Consider the following 22,250-nt stretch of genomic DNA (forward strand, 5'->3'; position numbering starts at 1 on the left):
ACCTCATCCACCCCTCAATGCTGTGTTATGAATACACAGTATTTTCTGTTAGAAGGCTACAGGTTTTTACTGAGAGGATCCAGATTTCAAGTAACATAAATGCAACACAGTTTTGACTTGGATTTGATATTGAGGTCTTACCTTGAATCAGAAACCCCAAACTACTGTGTGAGCAGAATAAGGGTAAAAATGGACACCAACATCTGTGTGCACTTCCTCTGTGGAAGTGTGTATCACTCCAAACTTTCATGTTTTAGCTTTTTCTGCCTCTGCCTCAGAGAACCCGACATCCGTGCTCCATCAGATCCTTGACCTCCACCAACGTCTCTCAAATAATTGTCAGGAATTATTCAAATCAATTACCAAAACCTTGAGAAGCCGGGGCGAATTTAAACGCCGATAATGCCCCAAATTCAGATCAAGTCCAGAACTCTGAATTGCTCACATCTGTATTTGGACGTTTCAGATGAAAACATCAGTGAAATGAAATTTGATTTCAACTCAGCTGATCTTTATCGACTGAGAGAAATGAATCCAAGAAGACTTGTGTTGCAACACCGGCCTTTTGTGTTCCAAAACTCTGTCCATCAACACAACACATCATTTTATGTGTTTTTATCTTCATCTTTTATCTTATCTTAACCATTGTTACCTTTTCACTTGAGGCTACTTTTAGAAATCTTCAACAGGGGTGAGGGGATCTTCTGGAATCACAGGAAACTAGTGCGATATGAGTTGAGGAATCAAAGTGTTCCAAGTTTTGCTTTTTAAAATAGCTTCATCCCCTCAAATGCCTCCCCAAAAATGCAAGCTTAAAGGATCAATGACCTCCCACGCGGTCACAGGAACGTTGGAGGTCTCCCCTGAAAGGTGTTTTTTCAAATCCACTGATTTAAACGTGCGATTTAGCTCTGTCATCCTGAGGCCAAAAACCTGCTGAAATCACAAACATGAAAGATGGAGGAGATTGTGGCGCACGATCTGGGGCAATAAATAATTGCGCACCTTTCTGTGACTGCAGGGACCGAAACGCCGGTTTAGTCCGGACTGTTTATTATCTTTCGCGAGGATATCTGATAAGGACTTTTAACTCCTCGTCTTCCCACGGGGCGACAACATTAGCAGACTAAGTGGAGCCACATTGACCGGCCACTTTGAGACAGTTGTTGAGAAAATATATCCCAAATCATCTTTGAACTCCAACTCATTGTGTTTGCGTAAACATAACTGGAAAATCAGACACAGTTTGGTGCTGATGCAGTTTTAGTGATTGGTCATTTCCTTTGAGTATTTTTCCGTGATAATTGTGTTTGGGAAGTGTAAGTGAAGTGTGCTAACTCTTATGCTGCGTTGTTGACTTGCTTTCTTCTCAAATACTTGTTATAAAATATCATACTTTTAAATGATGAATTACTTGCTCATAGCGATTAGTCTTGAGGAAAGGTTTTGGAAACTGAGGAAAAGACAGGAGGCAGAGCTGGAGGTAGCAGAGATGAAGATGCTGAGCTTCTCTCTGGGAGTGAGCAGGATGATGATAGGATCAGAGGGACAGCACATGTGCTCAGGTGTTTAGGAGACCAAGTCAGAGAGGCTGGATGGAGATGGTTTGGACATGTACAGAGGAGAGAGAGAGAGCCAGTACATTGGTAGATGAAGATGTTGAGGTTGGAACTGCCAGGCAGAAGGTGGAGAGGAAGGCCACAGAGGAGATTGATGGAGGTGGTGAAGGAGGACATGAGGTTTGTAGGTTTGAGAGAAGAGGAAGCAGAGGACAGGGGGAGATGGAGGAAGATGATCTGCTGAAGCCGAAAGAGAAAGAAGAAGAAGTGATGAGTCTTTATTTATTTTTTCTGATGACTGTTAGCCAGGAAAAGGTTTGTGCTCATTCGTTAGCATCACAGCTTATGATCTCAATATTTGACACTGAATACAATTTCAAAATGTCTGTCTTTTAATGCCCCACCAAGGCACTACAACCGATCATCCTACAGTTCCCAAAATGAACTGTAGGATCATCCAAAGCAATGAATGAATTCCAGGAAAATTCTTAATCTGTGTCCATTTTTATCCCAAAAATGCTGCAATGATTTTAATAAAATATGCCTTATTATCCCAAAAGATCAGAACAAAGAAAAACATTTGATGATAAAATAATGACATCTGTTTTATAATGATATTCTGTGAGTGGTTTCCGGGCTGACAAAGTACACTGGTTGTTGTAGGGCAGAGAATGGCGGACGTTTGAATGGGCGGAGTCTGAGAGGTAAAGTTGGGGAATGTTTGTGTGCGTGTGTGACCAGAGTTGGTCAGCGGCTCATTCATACAGCAGATTAAAACAGTAACAGCTGATATGTTGCACAGGGTCTGAATGTAGAGTGTCAGAAAGAGATGGCTCTCGTGGTCAGCCATGTTTGTTTACAAAGTCCACTGTAGAACGAAGGTCGGATAAAGGTTTGTCATCTGCTGAGTGAAGGGCCAACAAATTCAGTGATCTTGTTGTATTTTGACTACATGCCTACATGAGATGAACTGTTTTATTACTGCGGGAATTTAAGCACCACCATTGTGCTATTAAAGCTATTGAAGTCCAACCGACCAGGGCCAACATTTCACTGCTGAACGATAATAATGTGTTTCATTTGTGCGTACAGACGTTCAGCACACGCAATGCTGAGAGAGACATCTGAAACACTTTATCTGAAGTGTCACGGCCCACGAGCTGAATATCTGTTTTCATTAACCAGCTTATGACAAACTATTGGTTGTGACGGAACCCAGTAACTTCACTCTCAATGGCGCCGGAGGTGATAAATAGTTACTATGGTCCGAGTTAGGGTCACCCCTCACTGTTGGAAATGCTCACAAGTTTCCCATGTGTCAGGACTTATTTCAAGTACAGACAAATGATTTTCAAGACTGAAAAGCTTCAAAGAATGTGCAGCATTAAAACCTCAATAGCACTTTAATCTACACAATGGAAAGACAAATGAGTCAAGCATGTACGGAGTCTCATCTGAATATCACCAGTTACTTACAGTTACAAGGTAAAATCAGCTCATGACTCGTGAATCAAACCTTTGAGCTTGGGCAGGAATAAATACTGTAAATGAAGATGTTACTGCATCGGAAACTTTGAGTCTCACTTCACATCTGAATAAAAAAATGAGGCAGAGGTGGAGCGCACCGAAGAGCAAATACCTCTCTACTATCCTGATGTACAGTATCTGTACTTGTGTAAATGACTTGGTGAGTACTTAAAACTTTCCATTGTTACGCTACATTTCCCTGAGTTCCAAGTCATAAAGAGTGATGAAAGCTTACATTAAGGGGCATATTGGCTGCCACCTGGGTGGATTTGCATTTACTTTGACGCATGTAACATTTCACAGCACTTCATCCACCTCCACCTCAGACATCAATTTGTCTTTCTGTCCATGTTTTTGTCTTTATACTTGGATTTCGGCCTCCAGTAGACTTGCAGTTTGGGGCCCAGCATCAAGTCTGATGCCTCTGACTCTGGTGTCCAAAACTGGAGAAGCATTAGGCGTCCTCATTGTGAGGGACGTCAGAGAAGGGGTGAAGGTGGGGGTCATGGCTGATGGGGTTAGGCCTGTGTTCCTGCCTAAAGGAGAATAGGCATACCTGGGGTAAGAGGGCCTCCTTCTTAGGCTTGGATCTCTAGTCGGCCTCCGTGGCAGCACAGTTCGGATGCCTGGTTGAGCTACCCCTGTTATTAGAGGGGGTGGGTACATGAGGCTGCAAGAGTCTGCTGCTAATGCCTCATGTCGTCCTTGCAGAGCCTCATCGGGGAGCATGGCTATGTCTGTAAAGACCGAGGCTAGAGTGTGGAAGCGAGGCTCCCACTGCAAAAGGTGTTCCCAGTTGTAGATTCCATACATGTGCTCCTCTGGAAACAGGATTGATGATAAAGAATCTGCAAAAGCATGCGTGTCAGAGAGAGGGGCGGACCCTTTCGCTTCCACGGCCTCATCTAAATCCTTCACTCGGAGCGTCACAGGTAGCAGTCCCTCTCCGCCTCCCTCTTCTCTGAACGTGTACATGCTGTCTGTGCTGACCATCCCCTCATTGAAGAGGTGCTCCGGTCCGACATCAATGGAGTGACAGGATATACTGTCCCCTGGAAACGCCGAGTCTGAGACCTCAGTGGGTCTGAACTTGTCTCTTCCGTGACAAGAGTATTCATTGATCCATTTTATTTCCTGGTCCTCAGCTGTTTCGCCCTCTGCAGATCCACGGCCGCTGGAATCCGTGGGAGTGTAAGGGTTCAACGTGTCCCGTTTGGTCACCAGGATACTGGGGCGCTTTATTTCCATCAGAGAAACTGCACCGTTCAATTGTCCACTTTCTTGACTGAGGGAGCCTGAAAAGTTATTTTGCTGTGCAGCTATAGTAGCTGCCTTTTTTAAAGCAGCCTCTTTCATTTTGGACCGCAAAACCAAACTCACGAAAATGACAAGGATAAGGAGGAATATAGCAAGTGAGACACTGAGGCTGAACATGTGGACATCTAGTGGAACCCCAGTCAGAGCCTCTGCTGAACTGGAGATGTTTATAGAGACAAGGCAGGTGGTGGTTCTGGAGCCCAGTCGTGGACTGCCTGCAGACACAACCAGCTCAACCATGTCGTCAGTGCCGTAGCGGCCTCGCCGATGAAACACGTGATTCGAAACGGAAATGGCTCCAATAGTTCTGTTGATTGCGAAAAACGGTGACGAGTTGACAAGGGAATACTCCACCATTCCATCCACTCCTCTATCATGATCCATGGCCATCACGTAGCCAACTGTCGCTCCAGACTTGGTGTTTTCAGGCAGAAGAAAGTGGTACTGCTTCTGGGTGAAGACGGGGCTAAACTCATCCACACCCCTGATTTTCGTATGCACCGTGACGCTCGCCGCTTTGTCACCCTTGTCTCTGGCTTCCACGACAAAACAGTAGTCGCTGTCACGTTCGTAGTCAAAGGTCTGTTCAGTGTGAATGTCACCTGTAAGAGCGTCGATGGCAAAGGCCTCTCTCCTCTCAGGGCTGTTGCTGCCGTAATCCATGAAGCAGGACGACAGGATGGAGTAGGTGAGCTGTCCGTATGGGCCCAAGTCATTGTCAATCGCACGGACCGAGCAAGTGTGGGTGAACACGGGTTGATTTTCCAGAACCGAGCAGTTAAAGGTGGGGAACGTGAAGAAAGGGGTGTTATCATTCTCATCCAAAATGGTGATGAAAACAACTGTGAAGGCGACATTCCTATCTTCAGACGATTCCATTCCATCTATGGCACGGATTGTAAGTGTGTAGAACGGGTCTTCTTCATAGTCCAGTAAACTGCTGACCACTAAGATGCCAGTCTGGGGGTCGAGCTTGTAATGACCTTTGTTGTTACCGGAGATGATCTCGTACTTCAGCAGACCGTTCGTTCCTAGGTCTGGATCCTGCGCTCTGATCTGAACCAGCTTGGTACCAACCAGGCTGTTCTCACTGACCTGAGCATGATACTCACGCCTGGAAAACGACGGGGAATTGTCATTGCAGTCCGACACAGTCACCATCACGAGAGCAGAGTTGTTCAGCGGAGGCGTTCCTCGATCAGACACGCTCACAGTCATTTGATGGTGCTCTGTAACCTCACGGTCCAACGGCTTACAGAGAACAAGCCGTCCCACGTTTTTCATTTGATTCTCGACTTGAATTGTTTGGACTTCAAGGCAAAATATTTTCTCCTCATTCCCTTTGATAATACTGAATTCTAGGTGAGTGTTTTCAGGGCTGGAATCTTGGTCATCTGCGGACAGCGTCAAGAGAGTGGTGCCCCTGGGGGTGTCCTCTGGTACTGTCAGCGTATAGACGTCCTGAAGGAATGCCGGCGCATGGTCGTTGGTGTCATGAATTAGCACGTCAACGGCGGTGACGCTCGAGAGCACCGGATCGCCCGCATCTCTGGCTTCAACAAGAAGGGTGGCAGAGCTCCCGGTTTCACTTGATCTCATGGGTTTGCTGGTGTAAATCGACCCTGAAAGACATGATAATGAGGATTAACAAAATGGCCCCACTCATCACTCCTTGTCTTCCATGTGTTAGCAGCATTATAGTACTTTAGCATTACTGAGATAATGCTAAAGACGAACTCAGCAGATGTTTGTACTTCCATCTGTTCCATCACTACTGGAAGAAAAAGATCTCTTGTTCATTTAATTACGTTATGCTGCTTCCCGCTAAGGAACTTGCACATGAAACTATTTTCATTCTTTTGTTACTCTCATTGTATTTTACAAAAGAGCAGTTGATTTCTGGGTATTTTTAAAAAATGAAACCACATATTCATAGTGTCATTTACAAAACGAACCCAGGGGAACTGAGACAAATGAACTGTGATCACTGGAGCTTTTAGATTGCAACACATTTCAGTGACAGATTTCTCAAAGCATGCTGGTATTTTTCATCAGCTTCTTAGAGCTAAGTCATGCAGACGTGTCTTTTTAGTTCAGGCCCCAAGTGTATCCCTCTTAAAGCATAAATTCATCCACCTTGTTCTTCTCAGAATTTTTCCTTGGTTATTCAAGCGTTAAAAAGAAAGTGGCCTGTGCAGAGTTGCACATTATATCCAAGTTTTATGTATTTACTGCTGGTGTCTTTCCTGTAAAAATCTCTCCAACCAGTCATGCTACAAGCTCATATTGCGCTACAACAATGAACTTCTCATAACAGTCTGATGATAGAATATTTTAATTGTTTTTCTGATGAAGGAAAAGTCTCACCATTGTTGGGGTGAATGTAAAATCCGTGTGACGCAGACGTCAGGAGCTTGTAGGAGACCTTCCCACTGTCACCGGAGTCTCGGTCGGTGGCAGAAACCGACAAAACAAATGTGTCCTGTGGCACAAGCTCGGGCAATTCCACCTGCAACAAAGAACATGACAAGGTAAAATAGATGTTTGTGGAAATTTAACCCCTCCACGTCTGAACCTTTTTTTCAGCTCCAGACTTCAAAGCTGTCTTTACTATGCATTTGGCCTCAGCTTTAAGGGGTTAAAGGTTCAGAATAAAAACGTCTCATCTGTACCTGGTAGGAGGCCTTGGTGAACACCGGCGGATGGTCATTGACATCCAGCACTTGAACTTTGACCTCTCCTGTGGTCTGGTGGATGGAGTCGGATGCAGATATGTGAAGAATGTACTCTGTCTGCTCTTGGTAGTCCAGGGCTCGGGCCAAGGTGATCACCCCCGTGTAGCGGTCAATGGCAAACGTACCATCTGTGTTTGTGTCGTCTGGAAAGCTGTAGGTGATGGTTGAGCCTCGGTCTACGTCGTTCGCAGTCACCTGAGTGACCACATAGCCTGCTGGGAGATCTAGAGTGGAGATGTGACAGTTAAATATCTTTAAATATCTATTCCAGGCTTCTTTTCTATTGAGTGGAGGAGACTTACTTTCTGCTATTAAAACAGGCTCCAATGGAGGAATTGCAGGGCTGTTGTCATTGACGTCCACAACTTGAACAGTGACTGTGGTCGTGCTGCTGAGTGAAGGGCTCCCCCTGTCTGTAGCCTGCAGAACCAGCCTGCCGAGGAATGTCAAATATAACACATTTAAACTCAGCGAATAGGTCGACTAGTTTAGATGGATGACGGACAGACAGATACCTATAGGAGGAGGTGATCTCATGGTCCAACAAGACATTCGTTCTGAGAATCCCTTCAGTTGAGTCCAGCACGAATGCGTCATTATGGTTACCAGAAATAATTGAATACTCAATCTGTCCATTGATTCCGCTGTCGTCATCGAAGGCAAACACCTGGGAGACAATTGAGAGGGCGTCAGTGGTGGTTTCTTCGGTGCATATGGGCAGAGTTCTCACCTGCAAGACGCTGGTGTTGAGCATTTGTCCCTCCCATACGGCCGCTCTGTAGGTGTCGTGCTCAAACACCGGCCTGTTGTCATTGATGTCCAGTAAAGTGATGGTGACTTTGCAGTGAGCAGTCTGTTGACCATTGCCCACCAAAACCACCAGCTCCATCTGAGGGCTTGTCTCGTGGTCCAGAGCGTTGTCTTTCTGGACGCGGATCTCTCCTTCAGGATTGGTTATTAGCATAAAACAGGTCAGGTAACTGCACAAATCCTGCCGTGGATAGAATTTGTCAACAAAAAATGACTACTACAAGAACTACCTGTATGGGGGTTAATGGAGAAAACGTCTCCCTCGCTGCCTCTAAACATACTGTAGGTGAGTCTTTGTCGGCCGTTTGTTTCATCCAGGGCTTCAACTTGCCCAATCCAAGTCCCTGTATTTGGAGAATGAGGTCATGGATTGTAACTTGAAGAATATGAAGGTGATGCAAGACGTCCTACCAGCTCGACTGTTTTCGTCGACTGAGGAATTGTATGCTTTGTTGGTGAACTGTAGTCGCTGGACTTCCCCCTTCAGGTGGACAAACACGAGGCAGGTAGAGGTCATTGCAGGTCGTCCTCCATCCGAAACGACGACCTGCAGTGTCTTCCCAGAAAAGCCGTCTCCCACTGGGCTTCTGAGTGTGATTTCACCAGACTGGTTTATGTGGAAGAGGTCTTCCTCGTCAGGGAAAGAGAACTGCACCGTTCCGTTCTCGCCCCGATCGGCATCGGTAGCCGTGACCGTGGCCAGGATCTCACCCGGAAGACTCTTGGTGGAAACCCAAGCTTCTGTTGGATTTTCTGTACAGACTGGAATGTGGTCGTTGACATCCTCTACGTCTATGGTCACTGACACCACAGAACTCAGCGGACCTTGAGGGCAGCCATCAGCAGCCTCCACATGGAGAGTGTAGCGAGAGCAGCGCTCTCTGTCCAAGCGCCTGAGGGTCCGGATCACACCTGTGGACGCATCTATTGAGAAGGTCCCAAGACTGCTGTTCTCCGTTAGGGAGTAGCTTATATCTCCGTTGGGCCCTTCATCAGGATCAAGTGCGGCCACTCGTAGGACTTCAGTTCCTGGTCGTATCTCCTCAGATACTGAAGCCTGGTATCGCTTCCAAAGAAAGGTTGGGCCGTTGTCATTCATGTCCAGCAGCACCAAGTGGAGCTGCATGGAGGAGTGAAGTGGTACACGCCCATCGTCTCGCGCTTGCAAGGTCAGTGTGTAGTTCCTCTTGTCCTCACGGTCCAGGATCTTATTGGTGCTCACTTCTCCAGTGTTGCTGTTGATGGAGAAGCGACTCCCTTGGTCCTCACCTGAGTCACGAAAAGAGTCATCAGACATGTTAGCGCATTCATGGATTCGAACGTTATATATTCGACATGCCCGCACCAAGAATAGAGTACAGCACGGTTCCGTTCTCGCCATGGTCCGGGTCACTCGCCCGGGCTGTGTAAATGATTCCTGCTGGTTGGTTTTCTGGGAAGCTGATCTGGAAGGACGACTGCATGAATTCTGGAGGATTGTCGTTGGTGTCCAGCACGGTACACAGCACTGTGGCGGTGGCAGACAACGGCCGGGCGCTGCTGTCGCGAGCCTGGACTGAGAGGAAGAGGAAGGAGAACGGAAACTTTTGACATTTCTTTTGGCAATGAATCTTTTCTAAGGAAAAAGTATTGTTGGCCATTTATTAAAGACATTGTGACATAGTGTCGGACGGCTCGTTTGCCATTTTTGAAACTGCTGTGTGAGCAACTTGGCGGTTGAAAGCATTGTGAAGGGACAATCTTGCGAGCATGAGATACTGTAGTCAGACCTCTTAAACAGCCGCTTATGCTTCTGCGTAGGAGATTTGTCTTCATTTAAAGTCCTAAAAAGACAGAATCCTCTGCTCCAGACACAGTTTTCTGCTAACATCTGTTAACACTCAGTAGTTACAGGCCCCCTGGTTGCAGTCATCTGCTGCCGTCCCTCAAGAGTACTTAAACTCTAATTTAAGTTCATGAAATATAAGACAGCAAACGTAGGTTTTAACTTAATTTTGGTGTTATAGTTGTTGTTATTGAAAATATTTTCTCAACCCATCTACCTCACAGCACAGCCACATACATTCACAAATACACTTTGGTCACTGCACTGCTGACTGGACAAACATGATCCGACTGAGTCATGAATTGCCTTCAGATGTTTTATGATAGATTCGATAAAGGTTCCACGCCTTAGCTTTTAGAAGCCTCGCCCTTTCCCTACCATCTATCAATCTGTCGAAAAAACAAAAAATCCCTTTACAACTGGCTGTGAAGCATGACGAGGAGGAAAAGACTTGGACGACACTTTTATTGAGCACTTTTATCTTTAAGTCAGTTGGTGCCTTTACGAGTGATTTTAACATGGAGCCCTCAAGTGCGTGTGGGTGAATTTCACTGTCTCTGCTATGCAAACTGAAAGGTGCTAAACCTTATTTAAACATTTAAGCATGCAGTTAAATATTCCTTTCTACTCGTCTCATCCAGTTTGTGTATTTTGCAGTTTAACAAGTATTAACCTCTGTAGTTCACCAAGACTTTTTGACTACTTCACTGAGTTCATAATCAAGTTCTGTAATTTATTTTATAGAAAGTCGATTTCCAACTTTTTGTGTTACCAAGTTTCTGACTTTCCAGCTTTTCAAGTCTTTCTCCACCTTTCTTATTCACCAAGTCCATGTCTGTCTTGTGTCGTCTACGCGGACCATTTCCAATCCCCCCCCCCCCCCCCCCCCCCCCCCCGATCTATTTCTTACTTCCTGCTTTACCAGGTCTTTTCCAACTTCCTTGTTTAATAAGTCCGTTTCTGACATCGGAGTTTACCCAGTCGAGTGAGTCGACTGAGGTTCTCTTAGTTTATTGGCCTATGAAGACCCAAGGTAAGCGAGCCTTCTGGCTGATCCCCGACTCTGGAACAGGCTTCCTCCAGACGTTCGCGCTGCACGGACACAAGAGCTTTTGCACTTTTAAGACAAACTGAACACATTCTTTTTTTATTGTCTGTGTTTTAATCCTGCTCTCACCATTATTAGCATTCTTAATGTATAGTTTATCTAATAAGTTCAACTCCAAGTTACTTTCTTCCTCCCTTTTGAATTCATCATTCACTGCAGCTTTGTTGACATTTACTGTTGCAATCACGACCATATCCAATATTTTGTTAGCATAATTATGTTGTTACTCTAATTGAGCTTTTGTCATATTTGATAAATGGTTGTTATTATTGATCGTTGTTACGGTTTAGATGAGTATTGGTGTAGCTGTCCAACACATGTTGTATTCCTGTCTGTTGTGTGAATCTTCTGAACTGTCACTCTTTCCAGTCGCTGATGTTTTAATTCTGTTTTTGATGATCTCAGTCACAAAGTCCACTGCAGTCCTGAGGTAAGAGCGCTTACCTCTGAGGGTGAGGGTTTGCTGCTGCTCTCTGTCCAGGCACGACGTGGTGGTGATCAGACCGCTGTACGGGTCGATGTTGAAGAGCTCGTAGCCGGGTCCTGGCAGCAGACTGTACCACACCACCGCGCTCTGACCTGATGAAACATGGCGGATGTTGCAAATGTGAGTCAGAGTTTCAGTCATATGCTTTCTTTACCTGCAAATATAGAGCTATTCTGACCAGATATACAAATCCATAGATTTTTAGTTATTATGAAAAAATATATGTTTAATTTTGGGGGTTTCAGAATGCTAAGTTCATGCCCTTCAGTCGAGTCCATCACTATAAAACATGCCCAATGTTATTCTTTACCATCTTACCAAGGTGAGGACCTTATGACCATTGGATCTCTGATCAAGCGCAGTCTGTTCGTGTCCTCATGGTTTTAATCTACACTTCGACAGTGGCTCAGTTCGACACCTCATCGGGTGCTCTCTAAATTAAAAACAGACAAATGTGTAACATCTCACCGCTGAAGACTGACAGCCCGGCTTTAGAGCCAACCTCAATCTGACCTCTACACTGCCCTCCACTAAAGGTCTAAAGACCACCACATGGGTTCTCATCTGTGAGAACCGTTTTTGGGGTGAAAGCAGACGCTTGACGGGCAGTTTTTTTGGATAAAAACACCAGGCCATATTGGCACAGATGGCTCGGATTATGGAAGTCATCATGAGCGAGGACCTTGCAAACCTCCCAGCAGAGACCAGTGCTTGCTGTTCTTGGACAATCCTCATCCCCAAGAATGTTTAGTTCAAAATCAGCGACCTGGTCCGTGTAAATCCTGCTGCCACATGCGCCTCCCGCTTCACCTCCCAGTGCCAGCAGGATTTGAACGGACTTGTACTGTCAACACCAGGAGGTTTTGGAGGCCCTGTGCACAAAGTGTGAAAATAAACAAGGCTGATTTGAGAGTGCGATTTCGGGGGTCAGCTGAGGGAGAGTCGGAGGGATGTACAGTGCAGAACGAGCTCCGTGGTTGGTTTCAATTAAAGGGCTAATGGACTGGAACTAAACAATCACCTTCATTCAAGTTCAACCACAACAAATCAGACTGAGCTGCAGCTGCCCCACCGCTTTTCCTCATGTCGTGCTGAGTTCCAAAATCATAAAAATGACTTTACCTTTTCCCTAAACCCACACTGTGGAGCGTTAAAATTACACAGTATATGCTGTAGACAAATACAGCTGTGGGACACATCAACCACTTTAGTCGTATCTCCAACCTATTGTTTCCCTGCTCTAAAATCTGCTTTAAATGTTAGTTTAAAACTTAAACTAACTTAAACGTCAAAATTTCAATCCATTGACTGCCTTATTTATATATTCAATTTTATGTATTTTAATTGAACAGTTTCAGTGTTAAGCAGTGGTAATGTTCAGCATAACATGGCCCAAATCCAATCTAACTGTGTGTGATTTGAATGATGTCATCTTAAAGAAACATTGAACTAGAACATGAGCGTTGTGGGGTGGTATGGAGAACTGCAGGGTGGCCATAAACATACAGCGTGTGTTATACTTACATTTTTAAAACATATCATATTATACCTAGGGTATCATTTTAATAATCAGATCAATAAAAATATATTTTAAAAAATAATTTTGAATTCATATATTAGGGTTTGACTTTCTAGACATGAAGAATTAAAGGGTTAAGGTAGGCCATTGTCCAAGGTAGAAACCCAAAAGGTTCCACAGAATGACCCATGTTTGTTTATTAATGTACTTAAATACCTAATGTAAATACCTTAAGGTGCACCAATCTCTGACATGATGGTCAATACCTGAGTCTTTATCAGTAGCAGAAACCTGGATCACCGTCTCTCCTGCGTCTCTGTTCTCGGCCACGCTGGCGTTATAAAGCACTTGGGTGAAGACTGGCGGCTGGTCATTCACATCCACCACCTCCACCGTTAAAGTGTGAGTGGAAGTTAGCGAGGGACGGCCGTGATCGACGGCACGCACCGTCAGACGGTAGACGCTCTGAGTCTCGAAGTCCAGAGGAGCCAACAGAAACAAGAGACCTGGAGAGAGAGGGATAAAAGGACATGTTTGGGACAAGTCTCTTTGTTATATCTGATGTCACGATACATGGTGGAGACATCTGATGCCCCTGGAATAGAACACCGGTTCTAGGACACTAAATACACATCCTCTCTAGAAGCTTCACTTTGGTGTTGTGATGTCATGTTTCGTTGTCTAATTTGTCAATTTGGAACCTTTTAAAACAGGTCTTTAAACGGTCCACAGGTGAGTTCATGCGACTGAGGCTTCAATAAAAAACTTTTAATTTAAGCAGGTGAACATGGTACGGAATCATTGTGCCGGTGTAGTGCGTCCATTTCATCAGTCGGGGCACTGTTCTTAAAAGTGATGAAATGCTTCCACCAAGTGGCCATGAAAGGAAATGTTTTATACATGTTGAGAGTAATGCGGTCTTTGACTGTTACAGCACAAGTGAGAGCTGATCTCAAGTTTGGCTTCCTGACCTGTTTTCTCCTCCAGAGTAAAGAGTTTGTCTGCGTCTCCAGCCATGAGGAAGTAAGAGACCACTCCGTTGTCTCCTCTGTCTCCATCCGTGGTGATGAAGTGATGCAGCTGACTTCCCACCTCTGCATCCTCCATCACCTGAACCGAGTCAGCAGAGGTGAAGATGGGTCGGTTATCGTTCACGTCCAGCAGAAACAACTGAGCAGTTGCCCACGCCTGCCGCCTCTCTTCCCTCCTCTCTGCCCGGTCAGTGGCCATCACCGTGAAGGCGAAGCTGCTGGAGCTCTCCCGGTCCAACGGTGCTGCTACGGTCAAGCAGCCAGTCAGTGGGTTTATCTGGAATGGCGAGTGTGACGGTCCGGAGTCTGACGCCAAGGAGTAACGTAGATTGCTGTTTGTAAATGTCCCATCAGCATCTTTAGCGTGGAAAGCCAAGATCATGGTACCCACTGCAGCGTCCTCCCTCACACCGAGGGTGACCAGTGGATCGGGGAACCAGGGCGAGTGGTCATTTACGTCCTCCACTGTCACACTGACCAGCAAAGTCACGTTCACCCCAGAAGTGAGTGGAGCATCCTCAGCGCAGATCAGGAGGAAGTACTGCACCACAGACTCGTAGTCCAGAGGCTGGTAGATGTAAATGTCGCCAGAGGAGCCGTCAATCCCAAAGTTGATGCTGCCATCTCCCTCCATGATGGAGTAGTGAAACCTTCCATCATCGGACACCGCAGCAGAGCCAATAACTGTCCCTGGAGCTCTGTCCTCTTTCACCGAAAATATTCTCACAATCGGCTGCTCAGCGTGACCATAGTGGGCCTCCACTCCATGGACCTGGTGGAGGTAGGTTTGTTAAACTTTGATGTCTTGTGTTGAGTCCACATCAAAGCAAATGGGTTTCAAAGTGAAGATCAAAGGAGCATGCAAACATCAGAGTGTCACGCAATGGTCATCGTGGTGTGTCAATATGAAAGCAGTGGGCAAACAGGTAGTAGACAAATGCTAGAACACCACACAATCGTCGTACGAGTGTGTAGACATATCAAAGTAGCATCCAAATATTGAAGCACTGCACAAATATCTGAGTCGTGTGTTAACATCAAAGTAGCATGCAAAGATGGGTGTGGTGGAAAAACGCCAGAGAACCGTGCAGTTATCAAAGTAGTGCATGAATGTCAAATAGGTATGCAAAGGTCAATATACCACTCAGCAGTTAAAAGTTGTGCAGTCACGTAATGCAGAAACATTTACATCGTATGCAAAGGTCTGTGTAGCATGCAAACATTGGGGTAGTTGTTGGGGAAGTTGCTAAGCCAAGGACAAAGTACAACTTGTCAGAGTGGTGCGTAAAGTTTGAAAACATTGAAGTATTTGTGTATGAAGTGCAGTGTGTAAAAGTATGGAGAAGACTGGAGTAATCCGCATTGGTATGATGAGCAAAGTACTGCACAATCGTCAGAGTAGTCGTAGTGCCACTACACCGTGCTACGTAATGCAAATTTAAAGCAAAAAAACCCAAACCTGTATGTGAATGGTAGCAACTTCCTGTAGTGAGGGACTTCCTTTATCGCAGGCTATGACCTTGAGAGTGTAAAACTGTTGCACCTCGTGGCTGAAGAGTTCTGTGTTTCTGATGTCTCCTGTTCTGCTGTCAATCTCAAAATGCCCCAAAGTTTCCTCCATGTCGTCTGAAACAAGCAGGAGTCTTCAGTTTGATAAGACCTTCGGACATCCAGCGATGATGACAACGCACCTGTGGCTATTGAAAAAGTAATGGTTCCATTTTCTCCTGCGTCCACGTCCTTGGCAAACATGGTCGTCACCCGAGAGCCAGCTGGCACTCCGGCCCACATCTGGAGGCAGGTGTGAGGGATACGCACATCGCAAGCTTCTCAATAGTAATATTTCCTGATGTTCAAGATACACTTAGGTACTCTACACTTTGGTATCATACCTGGACGTTTGTCTCCTTGCTAGCAGGCAGGTGAGTGAAGTGCGGAGCGTTGTCGTTAACGTCGGTGACCAGGATGTGGACAGTGGCAGTGGAGTTGAGTCTGGGGTGTCCTTGGTCCGTCACCATGACCTTTAACCTGTGCTGGCAGTGCTGCTCCCGATCCAACGCCACCCAGTTAAAGATTTCACCTGTGTTAGAGTGGGAGATTTTGGCTCAGTGCTTTCAAGTTAACCTGCAGGTGATGTCATCAGCCCAACCTGTTTTCGCGTTGATGCGGAAGAACTTCCCATCAGAGAGCAGGATGTAGGTCAGTTGGCCGTTCTTCCCCGAGTCCTTGTCTACAGCCTCGACTTTGCCCACTAGGCCTTGAGGCGACGTACCCTCAGACACAGTGAAGTAGTAGGCGTCAGTGCTGAACTCTGGAATGTTGTCGTTAATGTCCAGCACCTGGACGATCACTGTCGCTGTGGCGTTAGCGCCATCCTTTGTAGTAGCTAACGCTTTAAAGTGAAAGGCTGGCTCTGTTTCGTAGTCCAAGTTGTGGGTCAGATACAACCAGCCCGTCTGTGGGTGAATGCGAAACGGAGGGAGAGGAAACCCCACCTCGGCAGCCAGGGAATAGGCGACGCTTGTGTGAGAGTCTTGGCTCTGGTGCGCCCTCACTTGGATAACCCGGGCATCTTTCCTGTATCCCTCGCCGATCTCCACCTGGTAGACCAACGTCTCGAAGGCCAGGTTGTGCTCAGCACTGCTGTGGTCCACACTGACAGTGAGGGTCAGCGTGGAGCTCAGCGACGGCACTCCTTCGTCTTGAGCTACAATCAGCAGCTGATGACGTGTCGGGGTTTCTGCCTGCAAACTCCGGTTTAGTATGACTGTTCCAAAGCTGTGGTCGACAGCAAACATGCCGTCCCTGCTGCTCTTCAGGAAGTAGAGCACTCTGCCGTTTGCACCGCTGTCTTCGTCATGTGCGTGCGCAATAAACACCACCGTTCCAGGTGGGGTGTTCTGAGACACGACGACAGAGTCGGAGGATTTGGGGAAAACCGGAGTGTTGTCGTTCAAGTCTAGGATGGTGGCATTGACCTGTGTGGTGCTGTAGACGGGCGAAGACCCAGAGTAGGCCTGGAGAACCAGCAGAGCGTACGGCTGCGACTCATGGTCCAGAGCTTTGAGGGTGCTGATCAGTCCAGATGTTGGATGAACAGAGAACAGACCATGAGGGTCGCCGGAGGAGATTCGGTAGAACACAGACTCTGTAGAATCTACAGGAACAGGGAAAAAAATCTCAAATTCTTTTCACTTTTCACACTTACAAAATTGATCAATGCGCAAGTTAGTGTAAGGAAATAGCGATGTACTTTGTGGTACTGTTATGATGAATTGATTTTTCAGTTGATTTCCATTGGATTTTTTTACATGTTTGTATGCATCTTAACAATTTTAATAGTACGTCATTTATTATTCATAGAGTCGTGTAGAATCTGAGCTTTGCTAGTGTTTATGGGCAAACACAATACATTTTTGTTGTGAGTGTGATGCCAGCTTCTGGTGATGTCACACTTGCGCTGGGATTTTGTTTCTTGTTTTTCTTCGGTTTTCCCTATTATATTACACTTCAAATCAACATTTTAAAAGTGATTCCACTCAACATTAGACATTTAAGTCTATGAAATGAATGAATGCGATCTGAAAAATATGACACAGGGTCCATAGTTGATGCATTGTTTGCATTTGTCAAAGTCTGTACGGTCCATACTTATCAAGTCTGTCGACCCTTTATCAAGAGAAATCAAGTTCCATCCTATTAAATGTTTTTGCATATTTCTCCTGTACTTTTTGGCCTTTGCTTTTAATGCTGACAAAGGATCTTTTAATTGTCATTTGCTATATTTATTACTAGCCACAGTTTTATTCAACATTTGGCCTAGAATGACCTACAGTATGTTATTATTTTGAATTTTATTATTACGTGAAAACTTCTAAATAGTGATTTCTTTATTTCGCTGTGTAATAGTAGAACCGTTATATTCAAGTTCTTCACTGGTTCCTTGTTCAACACAATAAACATCTAATCCTGCTGTCTAATCCACTGACTAATAAGACAATACAGGTCCAAATAATCTCCTCAATTTGAGTTGAAACAGCAAGATTAAGACGCCATCATCAGACACGACATAGTTGTTTGTGCTTTAATCTGAAGAGTTAATCCGTTAAGTGATTAAATGACCCAACGTGACTGTCTCAGGTGGTCGAGGGGGGAACAGTTGTTGAAAGATCAAGGAAGAATGAAGGCAATAAGCTTTTGCCCTGCATGGCGGATCATGGTTCGAACAGTAGGCTCACTGCATGAAGGTTGCAGGTTTGATGCCAGCGTGGCAATAGAGTGGGTTTCCTCCAGACACTCCGGTTTCCTCCCACAGCCCAACATCCAAAGGTTCATAGAGGATTGTCTGTCTATATGCAGCCTGGTGCCCTGTGCAGGGTGTCACCTGCCTCTCGCCCAAGGTAGCTGGGAGAAGCTCCAAATCCTCAAACCCCAGAAAAATAAAATGCAAAGTTCTCTGCTTGATTTTATCATCACTGATATGTAGTGTTCAGCAGTTTGGGACACGACTGTTGAAGTCGGAGGAAACCAGGTCACGATGACTCTGAGGATTTACGAGATTACAAACTTGGCGTAAATTGTGCCGAGTAACCTCCTGTTGTTGCTGAGTAATCCACCTGCGAGTTTCTGTCACTCACCGGCAGAGCTGGCAGCCTCTACTATCCCCACGCTGGATCCCGCGGCAGCATCTTCAGGAACGCTGAAGGAATATCTCGAGCGCTGGAATGTGGGTGGAGCCTGAGAGCTGCGGACGACACCGATGGTGATCTCTGCCGGTCGCACCGAGGTCAGGCCACCGCCGTCCTGAGCTGTCACGTACAGTTTGATGCCGGCCGCACCAAGATGGGTCAGAGCGGAGGTCAAGAAGAGTGTTCCTGCGTCAGAGAGTCAGCCTCATTATTATCCAGTGCACAATACTGTATTAGGAAGAAATGGTGCCAAAGCAGGAGACATAAGAACTTTGCTTGGATTTCCCAGGATTGCAAAATTGGTGCTTGAGTGCACCATGTGGTCCGATTTGGGCGTCAAGCTGTGACCTGACGCTGGCAATTATATCTGCAAGACTTACTCGCATTAAGTCCGCGTTCATCTGTGAGTACTGAGAGATTTCTGCTCGCGCAAGTGATTTAACGGCACAGCAAAGTCTCACCTGTGTGTTTATCAAGCGTGAACATGCTGGACAAGTCCCCCGGGAGGAGTTGGTAGAAGACCTGCCCGAACCTGCCGGAGTCTGGATCTGCAGCCAGGACTGTGAGAAGTTCTGCGCCCGGGTGTGTGTGGCTGCTGATGCTGGTGGTGTACTCAGCAGGGTTGAAGACCGGAGCGTTGTCGTTCAGGTCTTCGATCTCGATGTGGACGTAGGTCTGAGCGCTGAGACCACCCTGACAACCATGAAAACAATCTCTGTGGAGATCAATCTTGCACCCGAATTTTAGCTCTGATAAGCTCCACTCTGAGTCAATGGATAACACAGCTCCTTTCACGTCTAACTAATACCTTGCTTCGGTTTAACGTTATAAAGAGCGGACTCACTGGATCTTCAACTCGGACCACTAGGTCGTGGAAAGTTGTCCCGGCGTCTCGATCGATGTCCCCGGCGACACACAGCTCCCCCGTCTGGGGTTGGACCTGGAAGAGGGAGTGCTGGTTCTGTCCGTCGAAGCCATCCGAGAGAGAATAGAGCAGCGACCCAAACTCAGCGCTGTCCAGGTCTCTGGCCACCACCTGCAGGAGGACATGCGATAGGAGGCTCATTTTGCTTCATCACTCCATCACCATTGAATCGTGGACATGACCATTGTAGGACATCCACCCTCATCTTATTTATGTGACCGTCCCCACCTGAAAAACTGAAGTTATTTGTCTGACACGTTTTCCCAACACAAACTACAACATTTCCATTTAGATTTTTCCCATGACACAAGCTTCATAGAGTCCATTTTGACGACCAGGCTGGTACCAGGCGTCACTTGTGTCAGAGTCAGAGTGATGTGTGTGTGCAGTGAAACACTGACGTGGTGCTTATTCTCAATAAAGCTTCTGTTCTGTGACACACCATTAAGACATGGCCACGAGTCAGAAGTGCAAAACCAAGGGTCCTTTCTGTCTGATTCAAGAGTCATACAGAAGGAGCTTAAAGGAAAATGAACTGCGCGTCCTCACAAATCTTTTCTGGAGTCACATGGTGTCTCTTGAGGATTTGTGGTCGGGACCAATTTGGTGGGGTTTCTCAGGAGAAAAAAGTGAACTCAACATACCTGTAAAAAGCAGGTTCCGGCGTCGCTGTGTTCAGGGATAGACACATTGTAAAGCGGCTGCAGGAACATCGGCTCATTGTCGTTGACATCCTCTATCCTCAGGGTAACTGTGGCTGTAGATGACAGCGCAGGTTCTCCTCCGTCTTCCGCCATGACCAGATACCAAACCTCCGCCTGCCTCTCTCGATCCAAACCTGCTGCCGTCATGACCAGACCCGTCAGCGGGTCGATGCTGATCAGTTGGTCCTGGTTAGATCTGAGGATGGAGTATCTGAGGTCTGAGTTTGGACCTTCATCTGCGTCCCGGGCCTGGATCTGGATCAGGGAGGCACCAATAGGTGCGTCCTCCCTGACGTTGACTGTATACGTGTCCCTGTCGAAAACCGGTGGACAGTCGTTACTGTCCATCACTCGTATTAGCAGGACTGTCTCACTGCTGAGAGGGGGCGACCCAAAATCTGTCACCCGAACCTTCAGCTCATAGAGGTCCTTCTCTTCTCTGTCCAGCTTTGCATTGACACATAAAGCGAACAGGAAGTCATCTGTCTGCTTCAGGGCGAACATCCCATCGTCGCCCTCGAGGGCAACCGCAATCTCTGCCGTATCCACGTCTGGGTCCGACACAGAAACCCGGGCAACGTAATCGCCAAGAGATGCTGCTTCCGAGACCACTGCATCTCCTGCTTCACTGAGAAACAACACGTTGATGGTCGGACTGTTGTCATTGACGTTGAGGACCTTCACGCCCACGTGGGCACTGCTCTGCTCCGGCTGAGCCCCGTTGTCTCTGGCAGTGACGATCAACTCATGGAAGCTGTTGGCCTCGAAGTCAAGAGGCTTGTTGAGGTAAATCTCCCCGGTGGTCTCATTGATGGAGAAGATCTCATGAGGGTCGCTCTGGCGGTGGTTGATTTCGTAGGTGATCCGAGAGTTCTCGCCCTGGTCCTGGTCTGTGGCATGAACCTGACACACTGTCGACATCACTGGAGCACTTTCCATAATCGAAGTATGATACTCCGTCTGGTTGAACACCGGCGGGTTGTCGTTCTCATCCAGGATGTGGATGTTGACCTGAAGCGCCCCGGTCCTGGCTGGGATGCCACCATCGAAGGCCTCAATGGTGAGCGAGTAGAAGTCCTGAGCCTCTCTGTCAAGCTTGCTCACCAGGATCAGATCCAGGTTGCCGTTACGGTACTCCAGTTGGAACATCTCTGCCATCCTGCCCTCTGAGATTCTATAGCCTTGGGTACCAAACTCCCCAACATCTTGGTCTCTAGCTCCCTCCAACTGGAACCGGCTCCCAAAGGGGGACAACTCAGATATCCCTAACTCAACCTCCTCTGAAGGAAACACCGGCGAATGATCGTTGACGTCCTCAACTAAGATTTTGACTCGGATCACCTCACCTGTAAGTGTTGCCGCCACAAATTCATAAATGTCTCGGCTCTCTCGGTCCAGAACCACCGCAGTGGAGATGAGCCCGGTGTCCGGGTCGATTTCCAGGTCTCTGAAGACGTACGAGTCTCTGCTCTCGGAGATGAAAAACCCTGTGCTGGGCGTACTGAAGCCAGCACCCAGGTCTCCAACGATGGTGTCAGCGGGAAGGCCTTCTTTGACCGTCAGCGTCAGGTTGAACACCTGAGCGAGCGACTGGTGCCACAGCAGAGCCAGGAGGACAAACACCAAGACGCTTTTGCGAGACATGCCTCCCGAGATGTGTCAAAAGAGCGGCCTGATCTTTAAAGGCGCCATCCTCTGCACTGCACCTCTGGAGAACATGTTTGCTCTGAAGACAACAAACAAGCCCTCTTCGGACTGGACACAATGATCCCACTGTGCGGCCTGGGCACTCCCTCCCGGAGGCACACGCTGGAGGACTCCTGCTGACACGGGTCCATCTGCGATCGTCTGAGATGTAATTAGGACAGAAGATAAGCTGACGTGGGGACAGATGTCACAGCTGATAGATCACACCTCGCCCAGGGAGTAGCTCAGTGTTTCACCATTCTTTTCCATCCTTTAAAAATGTCTTTATTCTCTATATCTGATTATTTATTTTCCCTCATTTTTATTGA

The 22,250-nt window shown here is 46.8% G+C and overlaps 1 protein-coding gene and 1 long non-coding RNA gene across 5 annotated transcripts in view; one reads left to right on the forward strand and one right to left on the reverse strand.

Annotated features, from left to right (window-relative positions):
• Positions 1-18,460, forward strand: part of LOC128753399 (uncharacterized) — a 39,474-nt gene extending 21,014 nt beyond the window's left edge. Inside the window, exons 4-6 of one of the 3 annotated variants that reach the window (XR_008413857.1) lie at positions 11,363-11,488; positions 13,875-14,699; positions 15,558-18,460. This is a non-coding gene — a long non-coding RNA (uncharacterized LOC128753399). Of the gene's footprint in view, positions 1-11,362; positions 11,489-13,874 lie in introns of all 3 variants that reach the window. The other 2 variants (XR_008413856.1, XR_008413855.1) reach the window with 2 other exon arrangements.
• On the reverse strand, positions 1,214-22,044 carry dchs2 (dachsous cadherin-related 2). 2 transcript variants are annotated; one of them, XM_053855072.1, is made up of 20 exons: positions 20,176-22,043; positions 19,451-19,642; positions 19,068-19,299; positions 18,556-18,792; positions 16,068-17,075; positions 15,811-15,998; positions 15,610-15,709; positions 15,378-15,544; positions 13,859-14,690; positions 13,154-13,393; positions 11,326-11,460; positions 9,294-9,503; positions 8,360-9,217; positions 8,179-8,292; positions 7,869-8,080; positions 7,654-7,805; positions 7,441-7,571; positions 7,076-7,362; positions 6,771-6,912; positions 1,214-6,025 (listed from the first exon to the last, which is right to left on the reverse strand). In XM_053855072.1, the coding sequence occupies exons 1-20, from the start codon at positions 21,877-21,879 to the stop codon at positions 3,447-3,449; spliced, it is 9,720 nt and encodes a 3,239-aa protein (XP_053711047.1). In that variant the 5' UTR covers positions 21,880-22,043; the 3' UTR covers positions 1,214-3,446. The 2 variants fall into 2 exon arrangements, with proteins under 2 accessions (XP_053711047.1, XP_053711045.1); XM_053855070.1 differs by having other exon boundaries at positions 7,654-8,080; positions 20,176-22,044.
• Between the last annotated feature and the right edge of the window lie 206 nt (positions 22,045-22,250).

Source organism: Synchiropus splendidus, chromosome 2 (assembly GCF_027744825.2).
Source record: "Synchiropus splendidus isolate RoL2022-P1 chromosome 2, RoL_Sspl_1.0, whole genome shotgun sequence".
In the NCBI taxonomy this organism is placed as follows: Eukaryota; Metazoa; Chordata; class Actinopteri; order Syngnathiformes; family Callionymidae; genus Synchiropus; species Synchiropus splendidus.